This window comes from Vulpes lagopus, chromosome 1, assembly GCF_018345385.1.
Source record: "Vulpes lagopus strain Blue_001 chromosome 1, ASM1834538v1, whole genome shotgun sequence".
Taxonomy (NCBI): domain Eukaryota; kingdom Metazoa; phylum Chordata; class Mammalia; order Carnivora; family Canidae; genus Vulpes; species Vulpes lagopus.
The window spans coordinates 8,960,546-8,985,871 of record NC_054824.1 but is presented as its reverse complement, the minus strand read 5'-3'; the positions used below and the strand labels follow the sequence as shown (position 1 = coordinate 8,985,871).

The 25,326-nt window shown below is 35.9% G+C and overlaps 1 protein-coding gene across 1 annotated transcript in view; it reads left to right on the top strand.

The window, feature by feature from the left end:
- QRSL1 (glutaminyl-tRNA amidotransferase subunit QRSL1) overlaps nt 1–19,916 on the top strand; it is a 32,067-nt gene extending 12,151 nt beyond the window's left edge. The window contains exons 5-11 of the mRNA XM_041764901.1: nt 1,861–2,037; nt 5,153–5,328; nt 5,418–5,530; nt 7,336–7,528; nt 8,052–8,169; nt 14,766–14,971; nt 17,898–19,916. Coding sequence (XP_041620835.1) covers nt 1,861–2,037; nt 5,153–5,328; nt 5,418–5,530; nt 7,336–7,528; nt 8,052–8,169; nt 14,766–14,971; nt 17,898–18,118 — 1,204 coding nt within the window. The 3' untranslated portion in view covers nt 18,119–19,916. The remainder of the gene's footprint in view (nt 1–1,860; nt 2,038–5,152; nt 5,329–5,417; nt 5,531–7,335; nt 7,529–8,051; nt 8,170–14,765; nt 14,972–17,897) is intronic.
- Nucleotides 19,917–25,326: the final 5,410 nt, after the last annotated feature.

Sequence of the window (25,326 nt, the reverse complement as noted above, 5' to 3'; positions counted from 1 at the left end):
ACATTCTATTAAAATATGAATATCAAAAAAGGAAAGCCTGTGAAAATATTCTAGATTAAAAGAGCCTAAGGAAAGCAAAACCTAAAACTTATAGAAGAAAACATAGGAGAAAATCTTTGTGACCTTGAGTTAGCAAAGATTTCTTAAATGGGAATCATAAAGTACAACCCACAAAATAAAAAGCTGATAGATTGGACTTCACTAAAATTAAGAACTTTTCTATTTTAAAATACACGATTAAGAAACGAAAAACGACCCGCAGCCTAGGAGAAAATCTTTGCAAAACATGTATCTGAGAAAGAACTGGCATCTAGTATGTATATATATCCTTACCCAACTCAAAAATAAGAAAACACCTTAATTTTTTTTATATGGGTAAAATATGTGAGCAGATATTTCATCAAAGAAGATGTAAAGTTGGCAATAAACACATGAAAATATGCTGAACATAGTTAGTCATTCAGGAAATGCAAGTTAAAATCACAAGAAGATATATACACTGTTAGAATGGCTTAAAAATGACAAAACAAGTGCTGACAAGGACAGAGCATTTGGATTTCTCATACAATGTTGCTAGGAAATGCAAACTGGTATAGCCATTTTGGAAAATAGTTTTTCAGTTTCTTTTTTTCTAAAGATTTCATTTATTTATTCATGAGAGACATAGAAAGATAGGCAGAGGAAGAAGCAGCTTCATGCAGGGAACCCAGGGTGGGACTTGATCCCAGGACTACAGGACCACACCCTGAGCCGAAAGCAGATGCTCAACCACTGAGCCACCCAGGCATCCCAGTTTTTCAGTTTCTTGTTAACATCATATGATCCAGCAATCTCAGTCCTGCATATTTATCTAAGAGATGAAGACTTATATTTACGCAAAAGCTATGGCTAGGGTCTTTTAGTACAATATTTTGTGGCTTTATTTATTTATAACTGCCAAATACTGGCAATAACTCAAAGTCCATTGGCTGGTGAATGATTTATAAAGAACAAAAAGAGACTAAAGAGACGATGATAATTAAATGCAATACTTGACTCGAGACTCGATCCTGTACTGGGAGGGGATAAAATGCTATAAAGGACATTATTTGATCAGCTGGTCAAACTGGATTACATAGATTAGATAAAAGTATTACATGGATATGAAGTCTACCTAGATTTATAACTGTACTGTGACTGCATGAGGGAAGACCCTTAGTGTTATGAAATGCATACTGAATACATACTAAAATATTTAGGGGTAAAGGTCCATGATATACTTAATTTACCCTTAGGTGGTTCAAGAAAAAAAGTATTTGTATATGTTACGGACATACACAGAGCACACAAATGGTAGAACAAATTAAGTGATTTGTTAACAATAGGTGAATCTGCGTAAAGGGTATAAAGTTCTTTTCATATTATTTTTATTTGTGCAATTTACCTGTAAGATTGTAATTATTTCAAAACTTTTAAAATAAGTTATTATTCAACTTATGCTTGTCTCAAAACATCTGATTAATAGAGGGAATCCTTCAGAGGACTTCTTGTTAACTCTTTGAATGTTTATGACACTCTTCAACTGGAAGACCTTGATTTACAAGGGAAATAAATCATCATAAGCTGAATTGGATGATCAACTGGGATAAAAATCTTTTTTCTTAACAGGCTAATTTTTTCTGCTTTCTCCCACATGATCTCACCTCCCATCTTCCACCTCCTCAACCATCTAATTAATGAAGGCTACATCTAAGCAGGCTCCTTGCCTTTTCCAATTCAAGTTCCAGTGGATTATACAGTGTTAGAAGCAAATAATCAGGAGGTGAAATTTTCATCGAAAATGAAAGTTTCATTAAGATATCTTGCTTCACTTCATCTCAGATCTGGAAGCACAGATGGTGTATTTGGACCAGTTAAAAACCCCTGGAGTTATTCAAAACAATATAGAGAAAAGACGAAGCACAAGGCCCGTGGTGAGAATGAGGATTCAAATTGGCTTATAACTGGAGGAAGCTCAGGAGGGAGTGCGGCGGCAGTAGCAACGTTTACATGCTTTGCGTAAGAAGCTTTTTTCTGTTTGTCCTGTAAAGCCCAACCAAATATAAATAGTCATAAGCCAGGCTCAGTATCCAACAATAGAGTAGTTCATACCGTGCTATTTTTGTTTCTTTTTAGTTATTTGTGCTCGGTGGTACATCAAAATTATATCTTATAAATACACTCAACTGTACAGTGTGTTTATTGTGTATTTTCTACATTTAACTTGAAGATAATCTTGAAACTCTCCCTCTGTAGTACTTGCTTTTCTTAAAAACATGATTTTTTGGATCTTGCAGAATAAACCAGTTAGCATAATTGAATTTCATTTTTAAAATAATTTATTTGGGTATCTGTTCACCAACTGTACTACTATTAAAGGACTAATATTACCATGGCTTTAGTTGAGTGCTGCTGAGCTGTTAATGATGGTTTATCCTTCAGCTAAATCAGGCTTTTGTTTAAAAAAAAAAAAAGGTAAAAAAGAAAAAAATGCTCCTGATAATTATTAATAGGATATTTAAAATAGTGTTTTTGTAAATCTGTGACTAAAAATGTATATCACTGAGTAAAGTTTTCAAGTTTGTTAGGAGCTGACTTGTTCAATTGTCCTGTTTGTATTTGGGAAGAATCCATCCATCATGCTTTATGTTTTAAGTCCCATTTGTAAAACATTTCTTAACCACCTGAAGAAGAGTAAATAAATACCACTTTTATTTATTTTCTCAGTTTCAGTATAAAATTGAATGTGTTTCTTTAGTAGTACTGTGTGTATTTTATTTCTCCTTAATTATCCGCTGAAACTAAGCTCTTTTCACAAACATTGCAACCAATAAATTATTTATATTTTTTAGAGCTATGGAGATTTAGATTCTTCAGGGGTTTTCTTGGTTTTTGTTTTGTTTTGTTTTGTTTTTTAGTTTCTCTGAAATCTATTTACAAGTAAAACCATTTCATTTTATCTCTGTGGAATTTTATAGCATTGCATTAATATTAATGAGAGTTCTGACAAGTTAGGACTGCAAGATTAGGTGCTTTTTTTTCTATCCTCATCACCCTACTTAATGTTCATCTTTCTGAATGTACTTTGAGAAGATGGCATTTTGACACATAATTCCTATGGAAATGTAGATTTTACTTTTACATAGCCGTCAGTGAATTCTAATAAGAAAATGTGTCCTTTTAGAGACCCTGAAAGCAACAAGCTGATTTGTAGCTTATATGGACTTGGTAAGAAAGACAATCTAATTTGCATTTTCTGTAGTGCTGAAGGGCCATGTGACCAGTAGGAGCCTTGTTCAGTCCAAAGCTTTATTCTGAGTGGAGTCAAGAGAAGCACAGACCCAAAGTAACTCCAGATTGAATGGGTCCCAAACTATCAAGTTCTGCCTTGCTTTTCCCCCTTTTGATTTATTTTATAATATTTTTAAAAAACAGAAAGATTCCTGGAGTATTATGCAGCCACTAAAAGGAATGAGCTGGAGTGCTTTGTAGTGTCAGGGAAAGACCTCAAAGATACACTGTTAAGTGGAAAATGAGCTGCCGAATACTATGTATAGTATGACCTGCTTTCTGTTAAAAGTAATAATTACATAGGTATATATGTTGGTTGCATGGAAATGTCTGGATGAGTATATCAAAACTGATAAACAGGATTTTTAGGGAGGCAGTGATTATAAGAGAAATCTTAAAAAAAAATAAATAAATAAAAATTAAAAAATAATATATATATAAGAGAAATCTCACTTTATACATCTTATACTTATGAAATATTTTAAATTTTGTAATTGGCACATACACTTTTCTAATCAGAAAAACCTTTTTTCTCTGAAACAAAGTTTAAAAATTTTTAATTATGGTAAAACGTACATAACCTAAAATTTAGCATCTTAAACATTTTTGAGTGTACAGTTCAGTGTTAAATACATTCACATTGTTGTGCAGCCAATCTCCAGAACTTGGTTCATTTGCAGAACTGAAACTCAGTACCCTTTAAACAACAGCTTCCCATTTGCCTGTCCCCTCAGCCCCTGGCAATCACTTTTACTTTATGTCTCTATGAACTTGAAGACTAGGTACATAGAGTGAAAATTATTCAGTATTTGTGCTTTTATAACTGACCCATTTCAAAATGTCCTTAAGATTAGGTTTTGGTTTTGTGTTTAATAAAAATATACACTCTATAGGTAAGTGAGCAAAGAAATGGGCACTTCATAGTTGGGTAATGCAAGTACAAATAAATGTGAAAAATTATTCAAAAATGCACATTAACAAAGCTTTCTGGTTATTCAGATTAACCAGATTTTCAGAACTGCTAGTCCTCAGTGATGATAATGAAACATAAGACCAAATCTGATTCACTGCAGTTGGAAATATAAATTGGCAGAGCCTCTCTGACAAGTCATTTGACAATAAAGATTAAGAACTTAGAATAACAGGCAGACCCTGTGGCTCATTAACTCTACTTCTTGGAAGCCAGCCTAAAAAATAATCAGACATATGGGCAAAGATTTATGTTTAAAGGTGTTTATTACAAAGTAATTTATTAGGCAGTTATTATCCTATTTGGCAACAACATAAATGTTTAAATAAATTAAAGTACATTTCTATCCATGATTCTAAATGAGGTAGTGGAAGGTTCTGTGTATGAATTTCTGGGGGAGGTATGTTTAGTTTGTAAAAGCATACTGTAAAACTGCCATTAAAGGAAGGTATAAGGTATTTGTATGTATAGGAAGATGAGCTTTAAAATCCTGGGATCGCCAATTGATATGATGGAATATTATACATATTTTAAATTTTCAGTAATTTTGATGACCTAGCAAAAGGCTCATGATAAGCAAAAAAGAGATGGAAACGTATAATTACAGAATGACCTGAACCATGAAGAAAACTGCACTTTTTTAAAAGTCTTGAAGTTAATATGCCAAAATGTTAACAGTGTTTGTCTAAGGCAGTAGAATATTTTGTTACATTTTTACACTTTTTCTGTATTTTCAGAGTTCTCTGAAACAAGCATGTCTTACTTTTGTATAACCAGGGGGAAATAAACTTTAAAATTATACACTTAACAATAGATTCCCAATATAATTGGAGAGTTGTCATTCTTCTAAAGAAAATTCCATTTACATTCCAGGGCTTTAGGATCAGATACAGGAGGATCAACCAGAAATCCAGCTGCCCACTGTGGGGTTGTTGGTTTCAAACCAAGCTATGGCTTAGTTTCTCGTCATGGTCTCATTCCCCTGGTGAATTCAATGGATGTGCCAGGAATCTTAACCAGATGTGTGGATGATGCAGCAATTGTGTTGGGTATTTATATGATTCCATAGAGTTTCAAAACATTATAAATTTCACTGTAAAATAATGTGTCTGTTATTCATAAGTATTTTTCCTTACAGGTATGCTAGCTGGGCATGACCCCAAAGATTCTACCACAGTTCAAGATCCTGTTAAACCATTTACACTTCCCAGTTTGACAGATGTGAGCAAACTATGTATAGGAATCCCAAAGGTAACTCTTCCCTTTTATTACTTTACAGAAATACTATCAAGTCAAATCTCAGAAAGTAGTAAGGTTTAAATTTGGTAATCATTGTGCAGATGTAAAATACAGCAGGTGACTATAGTTAATAATACCCTATTACATATTTGAAAGTTATTAAGAGAGTAGATTTTTTTTAAGATTTTATTTATTTATTCATGAGATACGCAGAGGGAGAAGCAGGCTCCCCACGGGGAATCCAATGTGGGACTCGATCCTGAGACTCCAGGATCACACCCTGAGCCGAAGGCAGATGCTCAACCACTGAGCCACCCAGGCATCCCAACAGAGTAGATCTTAAAGTTTTTATCACAAGGAAAAAAACCTGTAACTGTGTATAGTGATTGATGTTAACTTAGACTTACTGTGGTGATCATTTCTTAATATATACAAATATTGAATCATATATTGAAACTATCATAATGTTGTATGTCAGTTATACCTCAATAAAAAAATTAAATGATCATGTTAATTAGGGGTCTGTATACTTTTTCTGTAAAGGGCCAGTTGGTAAATATTTTAGGCTTTGTGGGTCAGTATCTTTATTGTAACTATTTAACTCTGCCACTGTATTGTGAAAGCAGACCATGGACCATATGTCAATGAAAGAGTGTGGCTGTGCTCTAGTAAAACTTTATTTTCAAAAATGACTAGGAAGTTGTGTCTGGCTGGTAGACCACAATCTGCTAATCCTGGATGTAACAACCGAGCTTAGGGCCATACCTTGCATAGTAAAGGCTTAATACATGACATGTTACCTTCTTTACTACCATTATTAGTATTACTACTGCATTTATTACTGTAGTAACTGAGTAATCATTTATGAAAGTAAATATGTTAAAGTACTGACCTTTAAAAAACTTTTTAAGTTTTAAGTTTAGCAGTAAGTTTTTGGATAATTTTTTGTTGTGGGACGCTGTTCTATGCATTATAAGATGCTTAGCAGAATTGTTGGCCTTTACCCTTAGAGATAGTACCCCCACCACAGCACCACCCCGCAAACAAAAATGTCTGCAGACATTACCCAATGTCCCCTGGTTGAGAGAAGAAGGATAAAATTGCCCCCATTTGAGACTACTGCTATAGAGAAATACTTTCTTTAAAATTTTCAGTTAAGATAATAGCTGTGCCTTCTTTTAAGGATTTAAAGAGAGCACAGGTTGTAGAAAGAGGCCTATTTTAGAACCCCAGATCCTCTACTTACCTGCTATGTAATTTTAGGAAAGTTACTTGTCTAGTCTCAGTATTTTTCATTAATAAAATAAAGGATAATACATGCATCATGGAATTGTTAGAAGAATTAAGTTAGGAGGCATCTGGGTGGCTCAGTCAGTTAAGCATCCAGTTCTTGATCTCAGCCCAGGTCTTGATCTCAGGGTTGTGAGTGCAAGACCCATGTTGGGCTCCAGCGTGGAGCCCACTTGAAAAAAAAAAGTTCAGTCTGAGATTCCTTATAAAAAATTTTCTGCAAAAGCATTAAGTGAGAGGACCTTTGAAAAGCATCTAACATAATGAACATTTAACAAATATGGATTCTCCAGCCAGTTCTCTAATCTTTAATATTCTTGTATCCGGCTCATAAATAACTGGTACAGTGATAGTCATGCCATAAACACTCTTGAGTTAGTTCAATCTTTCTAGCTACCTACTAGCAATTTAATCAGATTTCTAATGTATTGCCAACCATCCTAAAGTATGTATTTTTTAAGTACATAGTTTCATAAAACCATCTGTACAGATGTTCTAATTTCTGTATCTTGACTTTTTCCAATAAGGAATATCTTACACCAGAACTATCAAGTGAAGTGCAATCTCTTTGGTCCAAAGCTGCTAACCTCTTTGAGTCTGAGGGGGCCAAAGTAATTGAAGTGTCCCTGCCCCATACCAGTTACTCAATTGTCTGCTACCATGTATTGTGTACATCAGAAGTGGCATCAAATATGGCAAGATTTGATGGGCTAGAATATGGTAAGATGGCTGTGTTTGGGATTTTTAAGGTAGTTATCTTAAACATTTGGAAGTTTTACTTATTAGTGACAAAAAAATTATCCCCAGAGTGTTAATGATTTAGACAAGTAAACCAGTGAATCCTCTTACCTTTGTCATTTAGCCTTCTGTTTACACTGTTCATCATAGACATCTCTGTATGTTTGGTTCCCCTATCTGAACTGTGAATATTTTACAGGAGCAGTATCTTATCTTTGTATTCTCAATCTGTCAAATATAGTGCCTGGTGTATGGTAGGAGCTCAACAGATATTTGGATAGATGGAGATGGTGAAGGATAGATGGATAGATGAGGGCATGAACAAATGGAGTTTCCCTTTTGGTTATTTTCTTCTTTCTCCTTGATTCCTGGCAGTAAAGAAAAGGAGCCACTAAGGATAGTCTTCCAGAATTTTAGTATTGGTCACAAATGTGAATCTATGCTTTCTTTTCAGTGAAAACTTTACTTCCTTTTCAAATAATGTTTACCTCTTTTTTGTTTTTAGGTCACAGGTGTGACATTGATGTGTCTACTGAAGCCATGTATGCTGCAACCAGGCGAGAAGGGTTTAATGATGTGGTGAGAGGAAGAATTCTCTCAGGAAATTTTTTCTTATTGAAAGAGTAAGTAATTAATTTAGGGGTTTCCCCATATTTGAAAACTCAAAAGTACATTAGTAGCATGTCTTTCAAGTCTTATAGGTTGAGATATTTGCTAAAGAAGCAAAATCCTTATGATTTTAATTAGAAATCATAATTAAAGTCCTGATTATAGCACTTCTAGTGTCTGGTTATTCAAATGCAAAAAAAATTGACACTCTTGACAAATGATTAGTACAGAACTAAGTAGGAAGCCCTGAAGAATTTTAGCCTCATTAAATGTCCCCTAACTATTATTGCAACATTGGCTTATTGTTGTTAGAGACTTAAGCAGAAAGTTCCGTTGGTGTATCTTGAAAAATTTAGTAAATCAACTTAGTCTTCCCCTACATTATGTATCTGTTTACTCCAAGAAAGAAATCTAAATTATTAGGACTCCTACTTAGATTGTCGTCAGTATAAGTTTATTCATCATCTTGTGAATAGGATTCATCTTGCATACCTCCACGTCTGTCTAAGAGGACATGAGAGGTGTGAAGAGGCAAGAATGAGTGTTGTAACGAATAGCTTCATGGAGTTTTTCTACATTCCCTAAGGACAGAAAGCATTTTTTTCATCTGTGTATCCCTTCAGGGCTAATACTTAGGATTACTTTTTCCCAAATTCTTTGAACAGCCATAATGAAAAACAGCATGGAGGTTCATCAAAAAATATAAAAATAGAACTACCATATCTAATCCAGCAATCCTACTTTTCAGTATATATCTAAAGGAAATGAAATCACTACCTCAGAGCATTATTCACAATAGTTGAGACATGAAAACAACCTAAGTGTCCATTATCAGATGAATGGATTAAGAAAAAAATGTGCATATATATATACAATGGAATATTAACCATAAAAAAGAAGGAAAATTTGCCATATGTGACAACATGGGTGGATGCTAAAGTCATTATCCTAAATGAAATAAGTCAGAGAAAGACAAGTACTATATGATCTCACTTAGACGTGGAATCTAAAAAAGCCAAACTCAAAGAAACAGAAAGAATGGTGGTTGCCCGGGTCTAGGGGAAATATGGAGATGTTGGTCAAAGGATATAAACTTGAAGTGATAAGATGAATAACTTTTAGGGATGTAATATATATCACAGCATGATTACTATAGTTAACAGTACTGTGTTATATATTTGAAAACTGCTAAGAGAGTAGATCTTAAATGTTCTCACCTCAAAAATATTGTAATTATGTAAGGTGATGTGTTAATTAACTCTGTGGTGGTAATTTCACAATATATACATATATCCAATTATATTGTACACCTTAAAGTTACACAATTTTATATGTCGATTATATTTTAGTAAAGCTGGAAAACAAAAAAACCTAAAAATATTTGATTATGTTTCATATTAAAAGACTCTTCTCCTGTAAATCAAAACTATAATGCAATATTACCTCACACTTGTCAGAATGGCTAAAACCAAAACACAAGAAACAACAGATATTGGTGATATGGAGAAAAAGGAACACCCCTGCAATGTTGGTAGGAATGCAAACTGGTACAGCTATTCTAGAAAACAGTATGGAGGTTCCTCAAAAAGTTAAAAATAGAACTATCCAGCAGTCACATTACTAGGGATTTACCCAAAGAATACAAAAACATTAGTTCAAAAGGATACATGCACCCCTGTGTTTATAGCAGCATTATTTACAATAGCCAAGAAATGGAACCAGCCCAAGTGTCCATCAATTGATGAATGGATAAGGAAAACATAGTGTATGAATATACAGTGAAATATTACTCAGCCATAAAAAAAGAGTGAAATCTTCCCATCTGCAATGACATGGATGGAACTAAGAGTATAATGCTATGTGAAAGAAGTCAGACAGAGAAAGACAAATACCATATGATTTCACTCATATGTGGAATTTACGAAACAAAACAAAGGAGCAAAGGGTGGTGGATGAGAGAGAGAGAGCCAAACCAAGAAACAAACTCTTCATTATAGAGAACAAACTGATGGATACCAGAGAGGAGGAGGGTGGGGGATGGGTTAAATAAGTGATGGGGATTAAGAGTGTACTTGTCATGATGAGCACCAGGTGATGTGTGTAATTATTGAATCACTATATTGTATTGTACACTATATTGTGCATATGGTAATTAATGGAATTAAAAACTTAAAAAATAAAAATTAAAAAAAAGACTCTTCTATATTGACCAGTTGATTGTAATGATTTTTGGAACAGGAAAAGAAAATGAAATGTTGCCGATGGGTTTTCTAAGCAAAGACTTAGTAAGTGGAAGATGTTACATTTGCCAAATATATCTAATTAGAATCAAGTTGTATATCTCAGGGCACAAGTTAATAGACTGTATAGGTCACTGGTAACAGCATATAAAGAAACTGAAGGAGAAGAGTCTGAAAGCTTCTTCCAAGGTCAACAGTTGGGGATACTGACAAAAGGAAGTAAGAATTTCTGTTGATATCCCTATCTTCTGAGTCAGGGAACTTGAAGTCAGTTTTGTTTGGAGGGATTTTGTTTGCTTGTTCATTTGTTTTGTGAGGGTTTGATAGTAGACATGAGTGATAGGAAAAATGGAATTTGGGTATACTTTTTTTTTTTTAATCTTAAAAAGTCAATTTATGTGCCAGGAACTATATCAACTCCTAAAAAATTTTTTCTTCATGTGGTACCTCAGTTTACAATTTTGTCATTCTTCAATAGAAGAATAGAATAGAACCTTTTGTTCAAAAACCACAAGTTTGGGATCCCTGGGTGGCGCAGCGGTTTGGCGCCTGCCTTTGGCCCAGGGCGCGATCCTGGAGACCCGGGATCGAATCCCATGTCAGGCTCCCGGTGCAGGGAGCCTGCTTCTCCCTCTGCCTATGTCTCTGCCTCTCTCTCTCTCTCTCTCTCTCTCTCTCTCTGTGACTATCATAAATAAATAAAAATTAAAAAAAAAAATAAAACAAAAACAAAACCACAAGTTTATTGAATTAGGAATCCAGTTTATTTTTAATGAACATAATTATTTTTTTTTATTTTAAAAGATTTTATTTATTTACTCATGAAAGACACAGAGAGAGAGACAGAAACACAGGCAGAAGGAGAAGGCAGGCTCCATGCCTTCCCCACCAAGGGAACCCAATGTGGGACTCGATCCTGGGACACCAGAATCATGCCCTGAGCCAAAGGCAGATGCCCAACCTCTGAGCCACCCAGGAGTCCCTGAACATAATTATTTATGTTTGAGCTACATTTAAATCTGATTTTTACTATTTGTCTTCAATTTGTCCTATCCGTTCTTTCTTTTAACCTCTTTTCGTGCCGCCTTTTATTTTTTCTTTAATTAATAACTTTTAAAGAGATTTAAAACAAGAAAAAAAAAGTCATTTATTATTTGCCTAAATATTTACTATTTCTGGTGCATTTTATTCCTTTGTATAGATCCAAATATCCATCTGGTGTAATTTTCTTGCTGCCTAAAGAACTTTAATATTTCTTGTAGTACAATCCTGCTGGCTGAATTCTTTCAGCTTTTGTTTATAGGCAAAAGTCTTTATCTTTAATTTTGTTAGATATTTTCTCTGGGTATAAAATTCTAGATTGATAGTTTTTCCTCTTAATACCTTAAAGATCTTCTCTGTGTCTCCTGACTTGCATAGTTTCTGAGAAGTCTATTGTTATTCCTGTCTTTGTTCTTTTGTGTATAACATGTCTTCCCTCCCACCACCACCCCCCAGCTGATTTTAAGATTTTATCCTTTGTTCTCAGGACCTTGTCTGTTATGTGTCTTAGCGTGATTTTCTGCATATTTCTTCTTGCTTATGGGTTTGTTGAGCTCCATGGATCTGTGAGTTTATAGTTCTAATCAAATTTGGAAAAGTTTTGGCCATTGTTTCTTACAATATTTTTTCTGACCTCCTCCCTTCTGGGACTCCCAGTATGTTAATCTGCTTGATGTTGTCCCACAGCACACTGATGGCTCCATCCTGGTTTTTTTTTCTTTCTTTCTTTCTTTCTTTTTTAGTCTTTTTCTCTGTGCCTGCTTTTGGATAGTTTCTATTACTATCTTCAGAATCACTGATCCTCTGCTGTGTTACCTGCTATTAGCCCAGTCGGTGTTGTTTTTATTTCATATTTTGTATTTTTCATTCCTGGGCAAGTAGGTCTTCTGATCTCTTCAATTTCTTTATGATATCATGTTTTCTACTATCTTCTTGAACATATGGAAGATATTTACAGTAGCTGTTTTAATGTTCTTATCTGCTTAATTCCCACATTTCTGTTGTTTCTGGATGTCTTTTTTTTTTTTTTTTAAAGATTTTATTTATTTATTCATAGACACAGAGAGAGAGGGGCAGAGACACAGACAGAGGGAGAAGCAGGCTCCATGCAGGGAGCCCGATGCGGGACTCGATCCCAGGTCTCCAGGATCACACCCCAGGTCTCCAGGATCACACCCCAGGCTGCAGGCGCCGCCAAACCGCTGCGCCACCGGGGCTGCCCTCTGGATGTCTTTATATTGATTACTTTTTACCCCCAGTTATGGTTATATTTTCTGGGTTTTTTTTTTGCATGGCTGGACATTGTGACATTTACATTGTCATTTGTTGGGTTCTTGTATTTCTTTAAGCAGGGCTGGGCTTTGTTCTGGGATGCAGTCAAGTTACTTAAAAGCTGTTGGATCTTTTCAAGGCTTTTTAAAAGGCTTTTTGCGGACGAGTCCAAAAGGGCCTTTAGGTTCATTTAATTCAACTCTACTTTAGGCAGTACCCTTGAAGAATTCCGCCAGATGCCTCATGTATTATGAAGTCTTTCCACTTTGGCTGTTAGGAACACGCACTATGGCTAGTCCTATATGAGCTCTTGCAATTGTTTGACTTTTCAGTGATTCTTTCCCCAGCCTTGAGAATTTCTTCTTCTATGTGCATGGATCAGCACTTAGCCAAAGACCTAAGGGATCCCTCTGCAGATCTCTTGAGGTCTCTTTATGCTCTTTTCTCCTCTCCAGTACTCTGCCCTGCAAATTCCAGTTGTCTTTGCCTCCCTGAACTTCCAGTTTTGGTCTCTAACATCTTGAGAACTGCCCCCCTGAAAACTATGCTTAAGTTCCAGGAGTCTGGGCTGAGGCCTGAAACTGCCTCCAGGCATGATGCTAGGGAAATTAAAGGGCTCACTTATTTGCTTCCCTTCTCTTAGAACTCCCTCTCTTGAATGCCTGTTGTGTAATATCTGAAAATGATTGCTTTATTTTGCCTAGTTTTTTAGGCAGAATAAAGCAGGGTAAATTACTATGGGTAAATACTAGGGTATATATATAGCAGGTAAATCCCATCCCTATTGCTCTATCATTAATGGAAGCAAAAGTTCTGTTTCTGAACCATATTTAAAGTAGGAAGAAATTTAATAAAAAAATTTTGCTTCTGTTAGAATAAAATTGAGGTTTGGGAAATGCTGTTACATCATTTAAAACATCAAATATTACTGTTGTATAACTTATACGAGATACCTGCATTTCTCTTTCTATAGACCCTGTGATTAAATGACAGTAAAGACATTTGATATATCTCAGGACACCTGGGTGGCTCAGTGGTTGAGCATCTGCCTTTGGCTCAGGTCATGATCCTGGGGGCCTGGGATGGAGTCCCACATCAGGCTCACCCTCAACCGCAGGGAGCCTGTTTCTCCCTCTGCTTACATCTCTGTCTATGTCTCATGAATAAATAAATACAATCTTTTTAAAAAAAGACATTTGATATTTCTGTAGGATTCTTTTAAGGTAAGAAAAGCTAGCACATTTTAATCTTTATTATATTTGGTCCTCAGTAAGACTGGAGTAGTTATGTCCATTTTTACAAGTGAGGAAATTGTATCCACTTCAGGAAGATCTAAAGCATGCTTTCTTTTTCCCTTTCTTTGCATCATTGACTTATAGTTACTTTTATAGGTGGCTAATTCCTCAATCTTTTCAGTAAAGTAAGCATCTTTTCTTGAATTTCACATTTCCATTCCTGGGGTATGCCTATCCATAAAATACAAAATTGCAAGCACTGCATACTTTCTCTATTTTCTGTTTCCAGAGCCTGTTTCCTAGTGTCTAATTATGATGGCATATTAGAATTTTGCAAAACTTCAGAATCCTTAAAATAACGAGTTACCATTATACTACAGATGAAATAAAACATTATAATAGAAGGAGGATTAGAATAAGCCTCCAAAGACCTGGTTCTGGTCTTTCCTTTATCACTGCCAGTCTTTGTAACCTTTGGAAAGTCATTTAATTGCTTTGCACTTGATTTTTTTCACCTGAAAATAAATGGTCTGGTTAATGATACCCCTTGAAGTGGAAGATATCCACTTATTTAATGATATCACTATTACGTGATTATATGTATAGAGTTGTATCAGCAGTGAATTCTGATTAAGCTCCTGATATAAAAATTTCTAGAATAACAGCACAATTGAACAAAAATCATTTATATGTGTTGTCAGGAATCTTAGTGGTGCCTACTTTTAAGGGTCAAGAAGCTAGTCATTCTTTAACAAGCCATATGTGTGAAATTGATTCAAAGACATAAGAAAAATCCTTAAAATATCATCTATTTTTCCACAGAAACTATGAGAATTATTTCATTAAGGCTCAGAAAGTGAGACGACTCATTGCTAATGATTTTGTGAATGTTTTTAACTCTGGAGTGGATGTCTTGCTGACTCCCACCACCTTAAGTGAGGCTGTACCATACCAAGAGTTCATTAAAGAAGACAACAGAACACGAAGTGCCCAGGATGATATTTTTACACAGGCTGTAAATATGGCAGGTAAGGATCCCTCTGGCTTTTTTTCAAATTTTTAAATAGGCGCCCTGGCCTTCAACTTAGGTTCTAGCTAGATTGTTGCCTGAAGGCAACAACTTGTTCTTCTGGAATGCTTAGGAATCTGTGTGTGTATGTGCGTGTGTGGTATGTGCACATGCTTAGGCATGCATGCACTAGCAGTCACCATGCACACACGTACTCAATCTACTTAATAGCATAATTTTAACTTTTATTTTGGAAATTTTCAAACCTACAGAAAAGTTGAAAGAATAGTATAATGAATACCAATATGCCCTTTGCCTGGATTCATTCATTTTGCCTTATTATCTGCGTTCTCCTTCCTCTCTTTCTCTGTACGTATACACAGAGACACACACACACTTTTTTAACTGAATAATTTGAATGATTCAGCATCATGGTACTTCACCCCTAAATACTTCAGCATAAATCTAAAAACAATGACATTCTCCCACATAACCAAAATTCCATTATCACACCAAGGAAAACTAACCATGAATATTATAATATTGTAAATATAGCCCATATTTAAATTTTCTCAATTGTACCAAAAATGTCTTTCATAAAATTGTTTTTTCCCCTAACATGTTACATTTGTTTATGATTTTTTTTTAAATTTAGAACAGTTCTCCAGTTCTCTGCTTTGAGTTTTTGTTTTTGTTTTGTTTTTTAACACATCAGACTGCTTTGTAATTTGTGTTTCAGTCATCAAACATAATATAGAAAACTCGAAGAGAAGGAAAGCCTATTGTATTTCCCTATACTTTGTTTACTATGTTTATTTCTTCCTAGCATCTGAAGATTCTTTCTTTTATCATATACTTTCTGTTTAAATTCCTTTAGCCATTTTTTTGAGGGTTAACCAGTTGTTAACCAGTTTTCTTAAGTTTCTTTCAAAGAATGCTTGATTTCCTTTCATGTTTAAAGGTTTTGTTCACTGGATACAGGATTTTGACTTGACATTTCTTTAGCACTTAAAGAAAATGTTATGCTACTTTCTTTGGCCTGTATAGTTTCTTTCTTTCTTTCTTTCTTTCTTTCTTTTTTTTTTTTTTTTTGCCTGTATAGTTTCTGATAAGAAATCACCCACCTTTTAAAATTTTTATTTTAATTGACAATGACTTTTTTTTAATTTAATTTTTTTATTGGAGTTCAATTTGCCAACATATAGCATATCACCCAGTGCTCATCCCGTCAAGTGCCCCCCTCAGTGCCTGTCACCCCCCGCCCACCTCCCTTTCCACTACCCCTTGTTCGTTTCCCAGAGTTAGGAGTCTCTCATGTTGTGGACAATGACTTTTTTGAAGAGCCTAGTGCACTTGCCCCATTGGATGTCCCATCCATATCTGGATTTGTTAGATTGCTTCCTCATGATTGTGTTGAGTCAGATATTTTTGGCAGAAATACTACATACTCTTCATGTCAGGAAACAGTTAATGTCAGTTTGTTCTACTTTCAGAAACTAAGTTGATCTCTTGGTTAAGGAAGTACTGCCAGGTATTTTCCGAGTAAAGATACATTTTTCCTTTCATCAATTATAACCAATAGATGAGGCAATACCTTGAGATTGTGTGAATATCATATTCCCCAAAAATCTTGAACCCAGTTTTAGATCTTTTGGTGCTCCTTGCCTGAATTATTTCCTAGAGAATTACAAAATGCTGATTTTTCTGTCATTCTTTCTACATATATTAGCTAGCAGTCTTCTCTAAAGACAGCTTCATTTTTTTAATTCAACATATAATAAACAGTTACTGTCGTTATTGGTTTTGATGGTCAAATTGTCCTAAATTTGGTCAATAAGAGCCCTTTCAAGTTGCACATATCATTTAGCCCTATCCCTATTAATTTTTTTTTTAATTTTAGGTATTTATTCATGAGAAACACAGAGAGAGAAGCAGAGACATAGGCAGAGGTGGAACCAGGCTCCCCGCAGGGAGTCCAATGCGGGACTCCATTCACAGACCTGGGTCACACCCTGAGCCAAAAGCAGATGCTCAACCACTGAGCCACCCAGGCATCCCTTTACCCCTATTAATTTCTAAAAACTTCCTCATTTTATGGCATAATAAGATATCCCAGAGTCTTGTACTTTCTCTGCCCCAAACCTGGAATTAAAACTGAGCTACCATATCTTATCTAACATATTAGCAAACATTTGAAAGTTCAACAACATGCTCAGTTGGTAAGGCTGTAGGGAGAAAACATTTTGCTGATGGGAGTTCAAAATAGTACACCTTTTTTGGAGAGGAATTTGGCAATATATAATTACATATGCATTAATCTTTTAATGAAGCGATCCCTATTCATCTGAGAGACTTTCAATACCAAAAAACATGGGATGCCTAGGGGGCTCAGTCAGTTAAACATCCGACTCCTGATTTTGGCTCAGGTCATGATCTCATGGGTGATGTGATCAAGCCCTGTGTCGAGCTCCATGCTCCACAGGAAGTCTGCTTGAAATTCTCTCCCTCTCCTCTTCCCCTGCTCACTCGCTTCCTCTCTCTCTTTCTCTCTCAAATAAATTGTTAAAAAAAAAAAAAAAAAGGAATACATAAAACACATAGACAAGGAAATTCACCTGGGTATATTGTGAGATAGCTCAGTACTGAAAACAACCTAAATGTCCAACCATAGAAAAATGGGTGAATAAATCATGGTACGAACCACATAATGGAGTGCTATGCAGCTATAAAAATGGAATGAAGAAAGTCTCTGTGAGCTGATACACAGTGATATCCAAGATGCATTGTTAAGTGAGCGAAAGGAAGGTACAAAAGCATGCATATCATACAATTTTTATTCCTTTTTGAACCTTATCTGTCTTGTACCTACTAGTGCTGGAAAGCAGAAGTCTCCCCTTCTTAGGATGGAGAATTAATCAACTAATAGTTGTCTTTCTTTTCTTCAGGATTGCCAGCAGTGAGCGTCCCTGTGGCCCTCTCAAACCAAGGATTGCCAGTAGGACTGCAGTTTATTGGACGTGCATTTCATGACCAGCAGCTTCTTACAGTTGCCAAGTGGTTTGAAAAACAAGTACAGTTTCCTGTTACTCAGCTTCAAGAACTAATGGATGATTGTTCATCAGTCTTTGAAATTGAAAAGTTAGCTTCTGTTTCTCTAAAACAGTAGTGATAAATATAGCATGCAAATTAAAATAACTTAAAGATTTTATATTCTAGAGAAGTCAGATGATCTTGCTAAATTCCTATAATTTGGTTCATTATCAACACAATCATTCCTTGGGATCACTTTTTAAAACGCTTGTGATATAGTTAATTAATAAGTCATCTATCAGCATTTATTAAGTATCCACTAAGTGTAAAGTACAGGATTTTTCCATTAACACAAGATACATGTTCCTGAAAAATGATGCATTTTGCAAAAATGTTCATTAATGGGGATCCCTGTATGGCTCAGTGGTTTAGTGTCTGCCTTCGGCCCAGGGCATGGTCCTGGAGTCCTGGGATCGAGTCCCGTGTCGGGCTTCCTGCATGGAGCCTGCTTCTCTCTTTAGGTCTCTGCCTCTGTGTGTGTGTGTGTGTGTGTGTCTCTCATGAATAAATAAGTAAAATCTTAAAAAAAAAAAAAAAAGTTCATTCATAAGAACAGAGCTTAGAGTAAAAGTAAGCTTAGGTATAACCCTCTCAAAACTTGTACATCTTGTAACCAAAGTGCTAATAAGAGCTGTAATTTGTACCTCCAGAGAGAACCTGAACAGGCAGGCAGATTGGCAATTCAACTTGTGGTGGAGGCTGCCTCAGGGAATGTTAAAATGCACAAAAACAATAAAATGGGAATACTTGCTTCTGAGTGCAGAACAAAAGAGTCAGAAGAGGAGCTCTGAGCCCTGGAGGAAGTGCAACCTGCTGGGGACCAGAGTCATGCAAGACTGAGGGTGTGTCTCTCTGGGGAAGAGCCCAGGTGCAGACCCTCTTTATTTCTCTAAAAATAGAGCTGCAGTGACTGAAAACTTTCTCCTTTTTTGCTATAGGTAAAAATTTTACTTCTGTTATCCCAGAACCTCATGCCAAGGAACAGAAGAACTCCATGTTAGACTGACTTCATTTTCCTAGTTACCATTCACAGATGAACTCACTGGTATCCTAGAAACATCTGTTGTAACCTAAGACACAATATTGGACTTGAAACTTGGTAGGTAGTGGAGCATGACTTTAGTGAGAAAGTTTCAAGATATACAAGTACATCCAATGTGAAAAACTTGTAGATAATTTGGTGAGGATGCCGAAGACAGAAAAGCCCATAGCCTCCTCCCTTACCCTAGAGTCTATTCCTTATGGTTTCTTTATCCCCTTAGCTTAGCTTTCTTTACAAGTGCTATTTGGGTCCCTTGAGCTCAAAGAGACATCAGCAATCTGTATTCAATTTGGAAAATAAATTTATGAAAATCATAGATTAACCCACTATAAGATTTCATCATTGGATTTGTCTTGGCCAGAACCCCATCATCATCCCGTGTTGATCAGGTCTTCTAAGTGGGAAACTGAATTATTTTTTAATAAATTCACTTCGTTTAGTAAGGAAAAAGTCTTTTCTATGAAGTACATGAGGGGAAAATCTAAGTGGTGGAGAACCTTCTGCAGAGCCCCTGGAATGTTGCATCATAGGAGGTTAACCTGCCTGTTACTTTTTAATAGTTTTCTCTCCTCCCAGGATCCTTCCACTCCCAAACACTCAGTTTGACAACCTTTGTATTAAATCTTTCAGGCTCACTAGTCTTCTTATAAATCTTGACTCTGAATCGCTGAAAGGAAGAAATTCATAACAGAATTGCATTATTTTATAACAAGGAAAAAACATCTTAGCTGAAGGAGCTAACATGATGTAAAAAGCAAACAAATGATAAAATCTTTGCCCCAGTCTTTTCTTAATGTGTGTATAATATGAAATAAATTTTTTTCAAAGAATATTTATGCAGTTTCTCTTACTCCTCTTATTCCTGTATCTCTGCTTGAGCTGCACTAATGATTTGAAACTGGAAATAAGGAAGTGAAACACTGAGTGTTCTCACATAATACCCAACTAGCATGAAATAATACCTAATTTGTTTTTCTTTCTTCTCCATCTTTACCCTAAATCTAGTAGATCTCATTTTACCAAATCACTGTCTGGGAATTTAAGTGGGAAATGGTTTCTGCATCTCAGCTAATTAAATCCCGAAATTGTTAGCAGTTCTGAAAGGCGAAGGTGGCTACAAGTGTAAGATGAGTCTCCTGATAAGACACAGCAAAACAAAGAGAAGTTAGATTCAACAACAAAAGCATCACTAGAGCGAAAAAATGTGATGAGATCACAAAAGCTGGCACCCCCAACACCACCCAGAGCCCAGGAGCAAGTGGAAAGTCAGTGTTCCGTGTTGGCCCACAGTGTTACCAAGAAAATCACTTGAAACCAGGGAGGCAGACTGTTCTCTTTGGCTCTTTGCTACCAGGTCATCAGGAACACAGAGAATCTTGAGCCAGCTAGAAAGGAGCATGATACGGAAGAGGAGCTTCTAAACATGACAAGGAATAGTGACTCCGATTAGGAAATCACCTGAGCCTTCTAACACAGACAGGAAATACCTTTAGGATTTTAGACTGGAGGACTGAAGAGAAGCAATACTGAGCACCAGTAGGTAGCGCTCAGGGATGCTGCGAATGGCATGTCTGTCCTACCCTGCTCCAGTCAAGGGAGGGGAAGAAGCTAATGGAATTTGCACAATAGCCTCTGGTATGAACATTCACTCATTAACTACCTTTAATCTCCCTCCCTTTCCTCAAACATCTCATCATCTATACCAATGTTAAATGGGTATGGACTGTGCAAGCCTGGGGTAAAATGTGTTCCTTGTGTTGAGAATCACCAGAGGACAGTTTAAAGTAGGTCTTCCTCAGTTATTTCATCACTTAAGCAGTGTGTACACTAGAACACAAACCTGAAGATTTCATAAAGGCAGATAACATGAGAAAAACCCAGCCAATGTTAAATAAATGTAATTAATACAGGATTTCAGGGAGGGTTTTTTTTTTTTTTCCATTTCTTTTTCTTTATACCTCAATGGAATATAAATCCAAAAGGATTTTAGGCAATGTATTAAAAACATTATTACAATGGTATAAAAGTAAATAGTTGAGGAAATCAGTAAAGTGAGAAAAGTAACAAAATAAGGATAAAATGAGGAATAAGGTTTAAAATAAAAATGCTGGGCAGCCCGGGTGGCTCAGCAGTTTAGCGCCGCTTTCAGCCCAGGGTGTGATCCTGGAGACCCGGGATGGAGTCCCACATTGGGCTCCCTGCATGGAGACTGCTTCTCCCTCTGCCTGTGTCTCTGCCTCTCTCTCTCTCTCTCTGTGTGTCTCTCATGAATAAATAAATAAAATCTTAAAAAAAAAAAAAAAAAAAGAAAGGAGGGAAGTGGACAGTGAGAAGCCAGATCAATTTGAAGTGAAGAATAAGAAATTGAAGGTGTCCATGCTGGACAGTTTCTATTTTCTCCTTAACGTAGTAGCCAAGATACAGCTCTTTAAAAAAATAAAAGATAAAAATAAAAATGCTTCTTAAGGTATTTATATAGATGCTTAAAGCTGTGTAGTATGACACAGTGGGAAATTTTCCAGTAGATTACCTAGTGGATAAGGCCACCAGATTTAAAAATCAAATGAACTTGAGTTCAAACCCTATTATTGCCATTTATAAGCTGTATACCCTGTCCACGCTTCAGTATCCTGACTTGTAACATAGAGATAATGTTCCAAGGGATGGTTGAGAGGACTAAATTTAAATGATGCACTGAAAGCTAGCATGATGCCTAATAGACTAAGCACTAAATATTTTGTAGCTCTAAGTAAATGCACACAATTATAAATATAAGTCATTTTCTTATACAGTTGACCCTTGAGCAACACAAGATTGAACTGCGTGGGTCCACTTACATGTGAATTTTTTTAGAAGTATAGTACAGTACTGTAAATGTTTTTTCCTTATGGTTTGCTTAATAAAATTTTCTATAGCTTACTTTATTGTTAAGACTACAGTATATAATACATATAACATTAAAAAATACATGTTAACTGTTTATGTTGTTGGTGAGACTTCTGGTCAACAGAAGGCTATTAGGAGTTGAGTTTTGGGGGAGTCAAGAGTTATATATGGATTTTTCAATTGCACAGGGGTCAGTGCCCCATCTGCGACTATTCAAGGGTCAACTGTAGATACTATGGATACATGGTAAACTAATGATATAACCAAATAAGAATTTGCTGAAAACTTACACTAGAGACCAGTCCCCAATGATCTCCCCAATGATCTGATTTCCCTGAGGATGAAGTCTAAAATGTCAGGAAGAACTGATGGCCTGCATATTTCTAAAGCAATTTCCATGACCTTTTCTGATAAAGAATTGGCTAACACAGCATCCAAAGACTTGAAAGTCTTCAAAAGGTCTTCAATCATTTGATTGTGCACTACCAATCAAATGAAGAGCAAGACCAACATGTTCTTTTAAGAAAGAATCTTCCCAAAATATGGCTACCACATATTCCTGGGGCGGAGTTGGGGGTGGGGGGGGGCTTTAGACAGAGCCAAATTCTTCCTCATAAAACTCAGCTCCGATTCTGGGTGCCGGGGTGGCTCAGTCAGTTAAGCATCTGGGTTCGGCTCAGGTGACTATCTCAGGGTACTGGGATTAAGTCCTGTCTTGGGCTCTCTACCCAGCGAGGAGTCGGCTTCTCCCCTCTGTGCTCTCCTTCTTTCAAATAAATTAATTAAATTAAAAACACCTCAGTTCCATTCCGATGTATAGATAGATATACATCGCTGCAAATTATAACCTCTTCGCAGCAATTAATTTAAGATAGGAAGATTTTAAGGTTGGTATTACCAATGACCTGCTAGTATAGCCATCAGAGTAAAAGAAGAGTTAATGAAGTACCCACGGGGCATCTGGTAAATATTTTCCAAGATAAATTTTTTGCAAAATGGACCTACAAAATAACATGATAGGATTAGTGTCAGATCATCTGCCAAGATGGTAATTGACAATTTTAGCAGAGTGCATTTAGCAGGACCAGTTGTCTATAGAGACTAATCATAGTATAGAATTCTCTCTCTGGTTTCTATGATCTGGGTGAGCGGTGGATGCATCTAAATCATCCCAAACTAGTTTCAAGTCATTAACATACAAGCTCAAAGGAAGAGAGACTGCAATTCAGAGTTTTAAGACTTAAAATAACAAAGTAAATTCTAATACAGTATTTTACCAGAACCATTTTATAGCATGCATGTAAAAATATATAGAGCATCAAATTACATGCAAATTATTTTCTTAGCTATACCAGTCTATTTCTTCATGAAAATAGCAGGTAATTGGTGCAGAATTAAGGTGGTGCTAATGGGAAAAGAAGTGAGACATCATAAAGTGAAAATTAGAATTAGAGCTTAACTCGATTAGAGAGTAGGAAAGGAAAGAGGGAAAGAAACATTATTTTTATCCTGAGAAATGTTCACAACTAGAAGAATGATGCCATTCTTATTAAAAACAAGGATAGGGGGACGCCTGGGTGGCTCAACGGTTGAGCATCTGCCTTCGGCTCCAGGCGTGATCCCAGAGTCTCGGGATCGAGTCCCACATCGGGCTGCTTGCAGGGAGCCTGCTTCTCCCTTTGCCTGTGTTTCTGCCTCTCTCTCTCTCTCTCTCTCTCTCTCTCTCTCTCTCTGTGTGTGTGTGTGTGTGTCTCATGAATAAATAAATAAAATCTTAAAAAAAAAAAAAAGAAAAGGAAAAACAAAGATAGGTAGAATAATTTGTAGGGGCTGAAGATGAATTCCACAACCAAGTGGAAATACCTAATGGTGGGGGAAGAGGCAAGTAAAATGGAGTTTAGGGAGTCAAAAGGATAATAAATAGTGAAGTCTTATTTTGGGTCTCTTCTTCCCTCATGATTTATTTTGAAAATTTTCAGATATAAAAGCAAACACCCACACATCCACCACCTATATTCTACTACTGCAATTTTACTGCATTTCCTTTATCACATATCTATCCCTCTTTTATCTCTAGTCATCCATTAATCTACCTTATTTTTAAAATGTTTATCTCAAGTGCATTTTGCCCTCAGTACTTAAGCATACCTAACATTAACTTGAGTTCAATATTTGTTTATGGGTTGTTTTTTTAGTGTAAAACTCATATGCAATGAAATCCATACATCTTAAGTACACATTCCTTGAGTTTTGACAACTGCATACACCTGTATAAGCCAGCCTCCGTCAACACAGTGACCATTATTATAATTACTGTCACTCCAGAAAATGATCTCATGCCTAGTCAGTCCCTGCTCCCACCCCTGCAGAGCCAACCTTTCTTCAGATATTCTTCCTCAACACAATTTATTTATTCTAGAATTTCATGTGAATGTAATCTGCATTAAGTTACTTAAAAGATGATTAGGGGAATGTAAGATCTCATCTTTTGATTCTGATCTGAACTGATGTTAAGAGGTTTGCATTTTTTTAAGTTACAAAGGTAATGTATGTCCGCTGTGGTGGTGGTGAGAGAGACAACACATACACACAAAAAAATCACTTGTAATCTTACCATCTAGATGTATGTATATGTAGATATAGATGTAGATATGTGTTTTATTAACAAAATTGTTGTCATATTTCATAAAGCTGTGCAACCATCACCACTAGGTTCCAGAAATTTTTCATCAACCCCACCTCTGTCAGCAGTCATACCCCATCCCACTCTCTTCTTAGCTCCTGGCAACCATTGTTTTCTGTCTCTATGGATTGGGTATTTTCTGGACATTTTGCATCTATGGAATCATATAGTATGTGACCTTTTGTGTCTGGCTTCTTTTATTTAGCAAAATGTTTTCAAGGTTTATGAATATCAATATGACATTGCTTTTTTAGGCCTAAATGATATTTCAGTGTGTAGACATATCACATTTAGTCTATTCATCAGTTGCTGGACATCTGGATTATTTTCATTTTTGGAATGAATAATGTTGCTATAAACATTCATATACAAGTATTTGTGTGAATGGGTTTTCATTGTACTTGAATATATGTCTACGTGTAGAATTGATGGGTCATATGCTCACTCCTTTTTTTTTCGGTACTTAACTTTTTGAGGACTGCCAAACTGTTTTCCAAAGTTGCTGCGTTGTTTTACATTCCTACCAGCAAAATACAAGGGTTCCAATTTCTCTATATCTTAGCCAACACTTGGTATTATCTATCTTTTTTTATTATAGCCATCCCAGTAAGTATGAAGTGGTATCTCACTGTAGTTTTGATTTGCATTTCTCTAGTGACTAATGATATTGGAT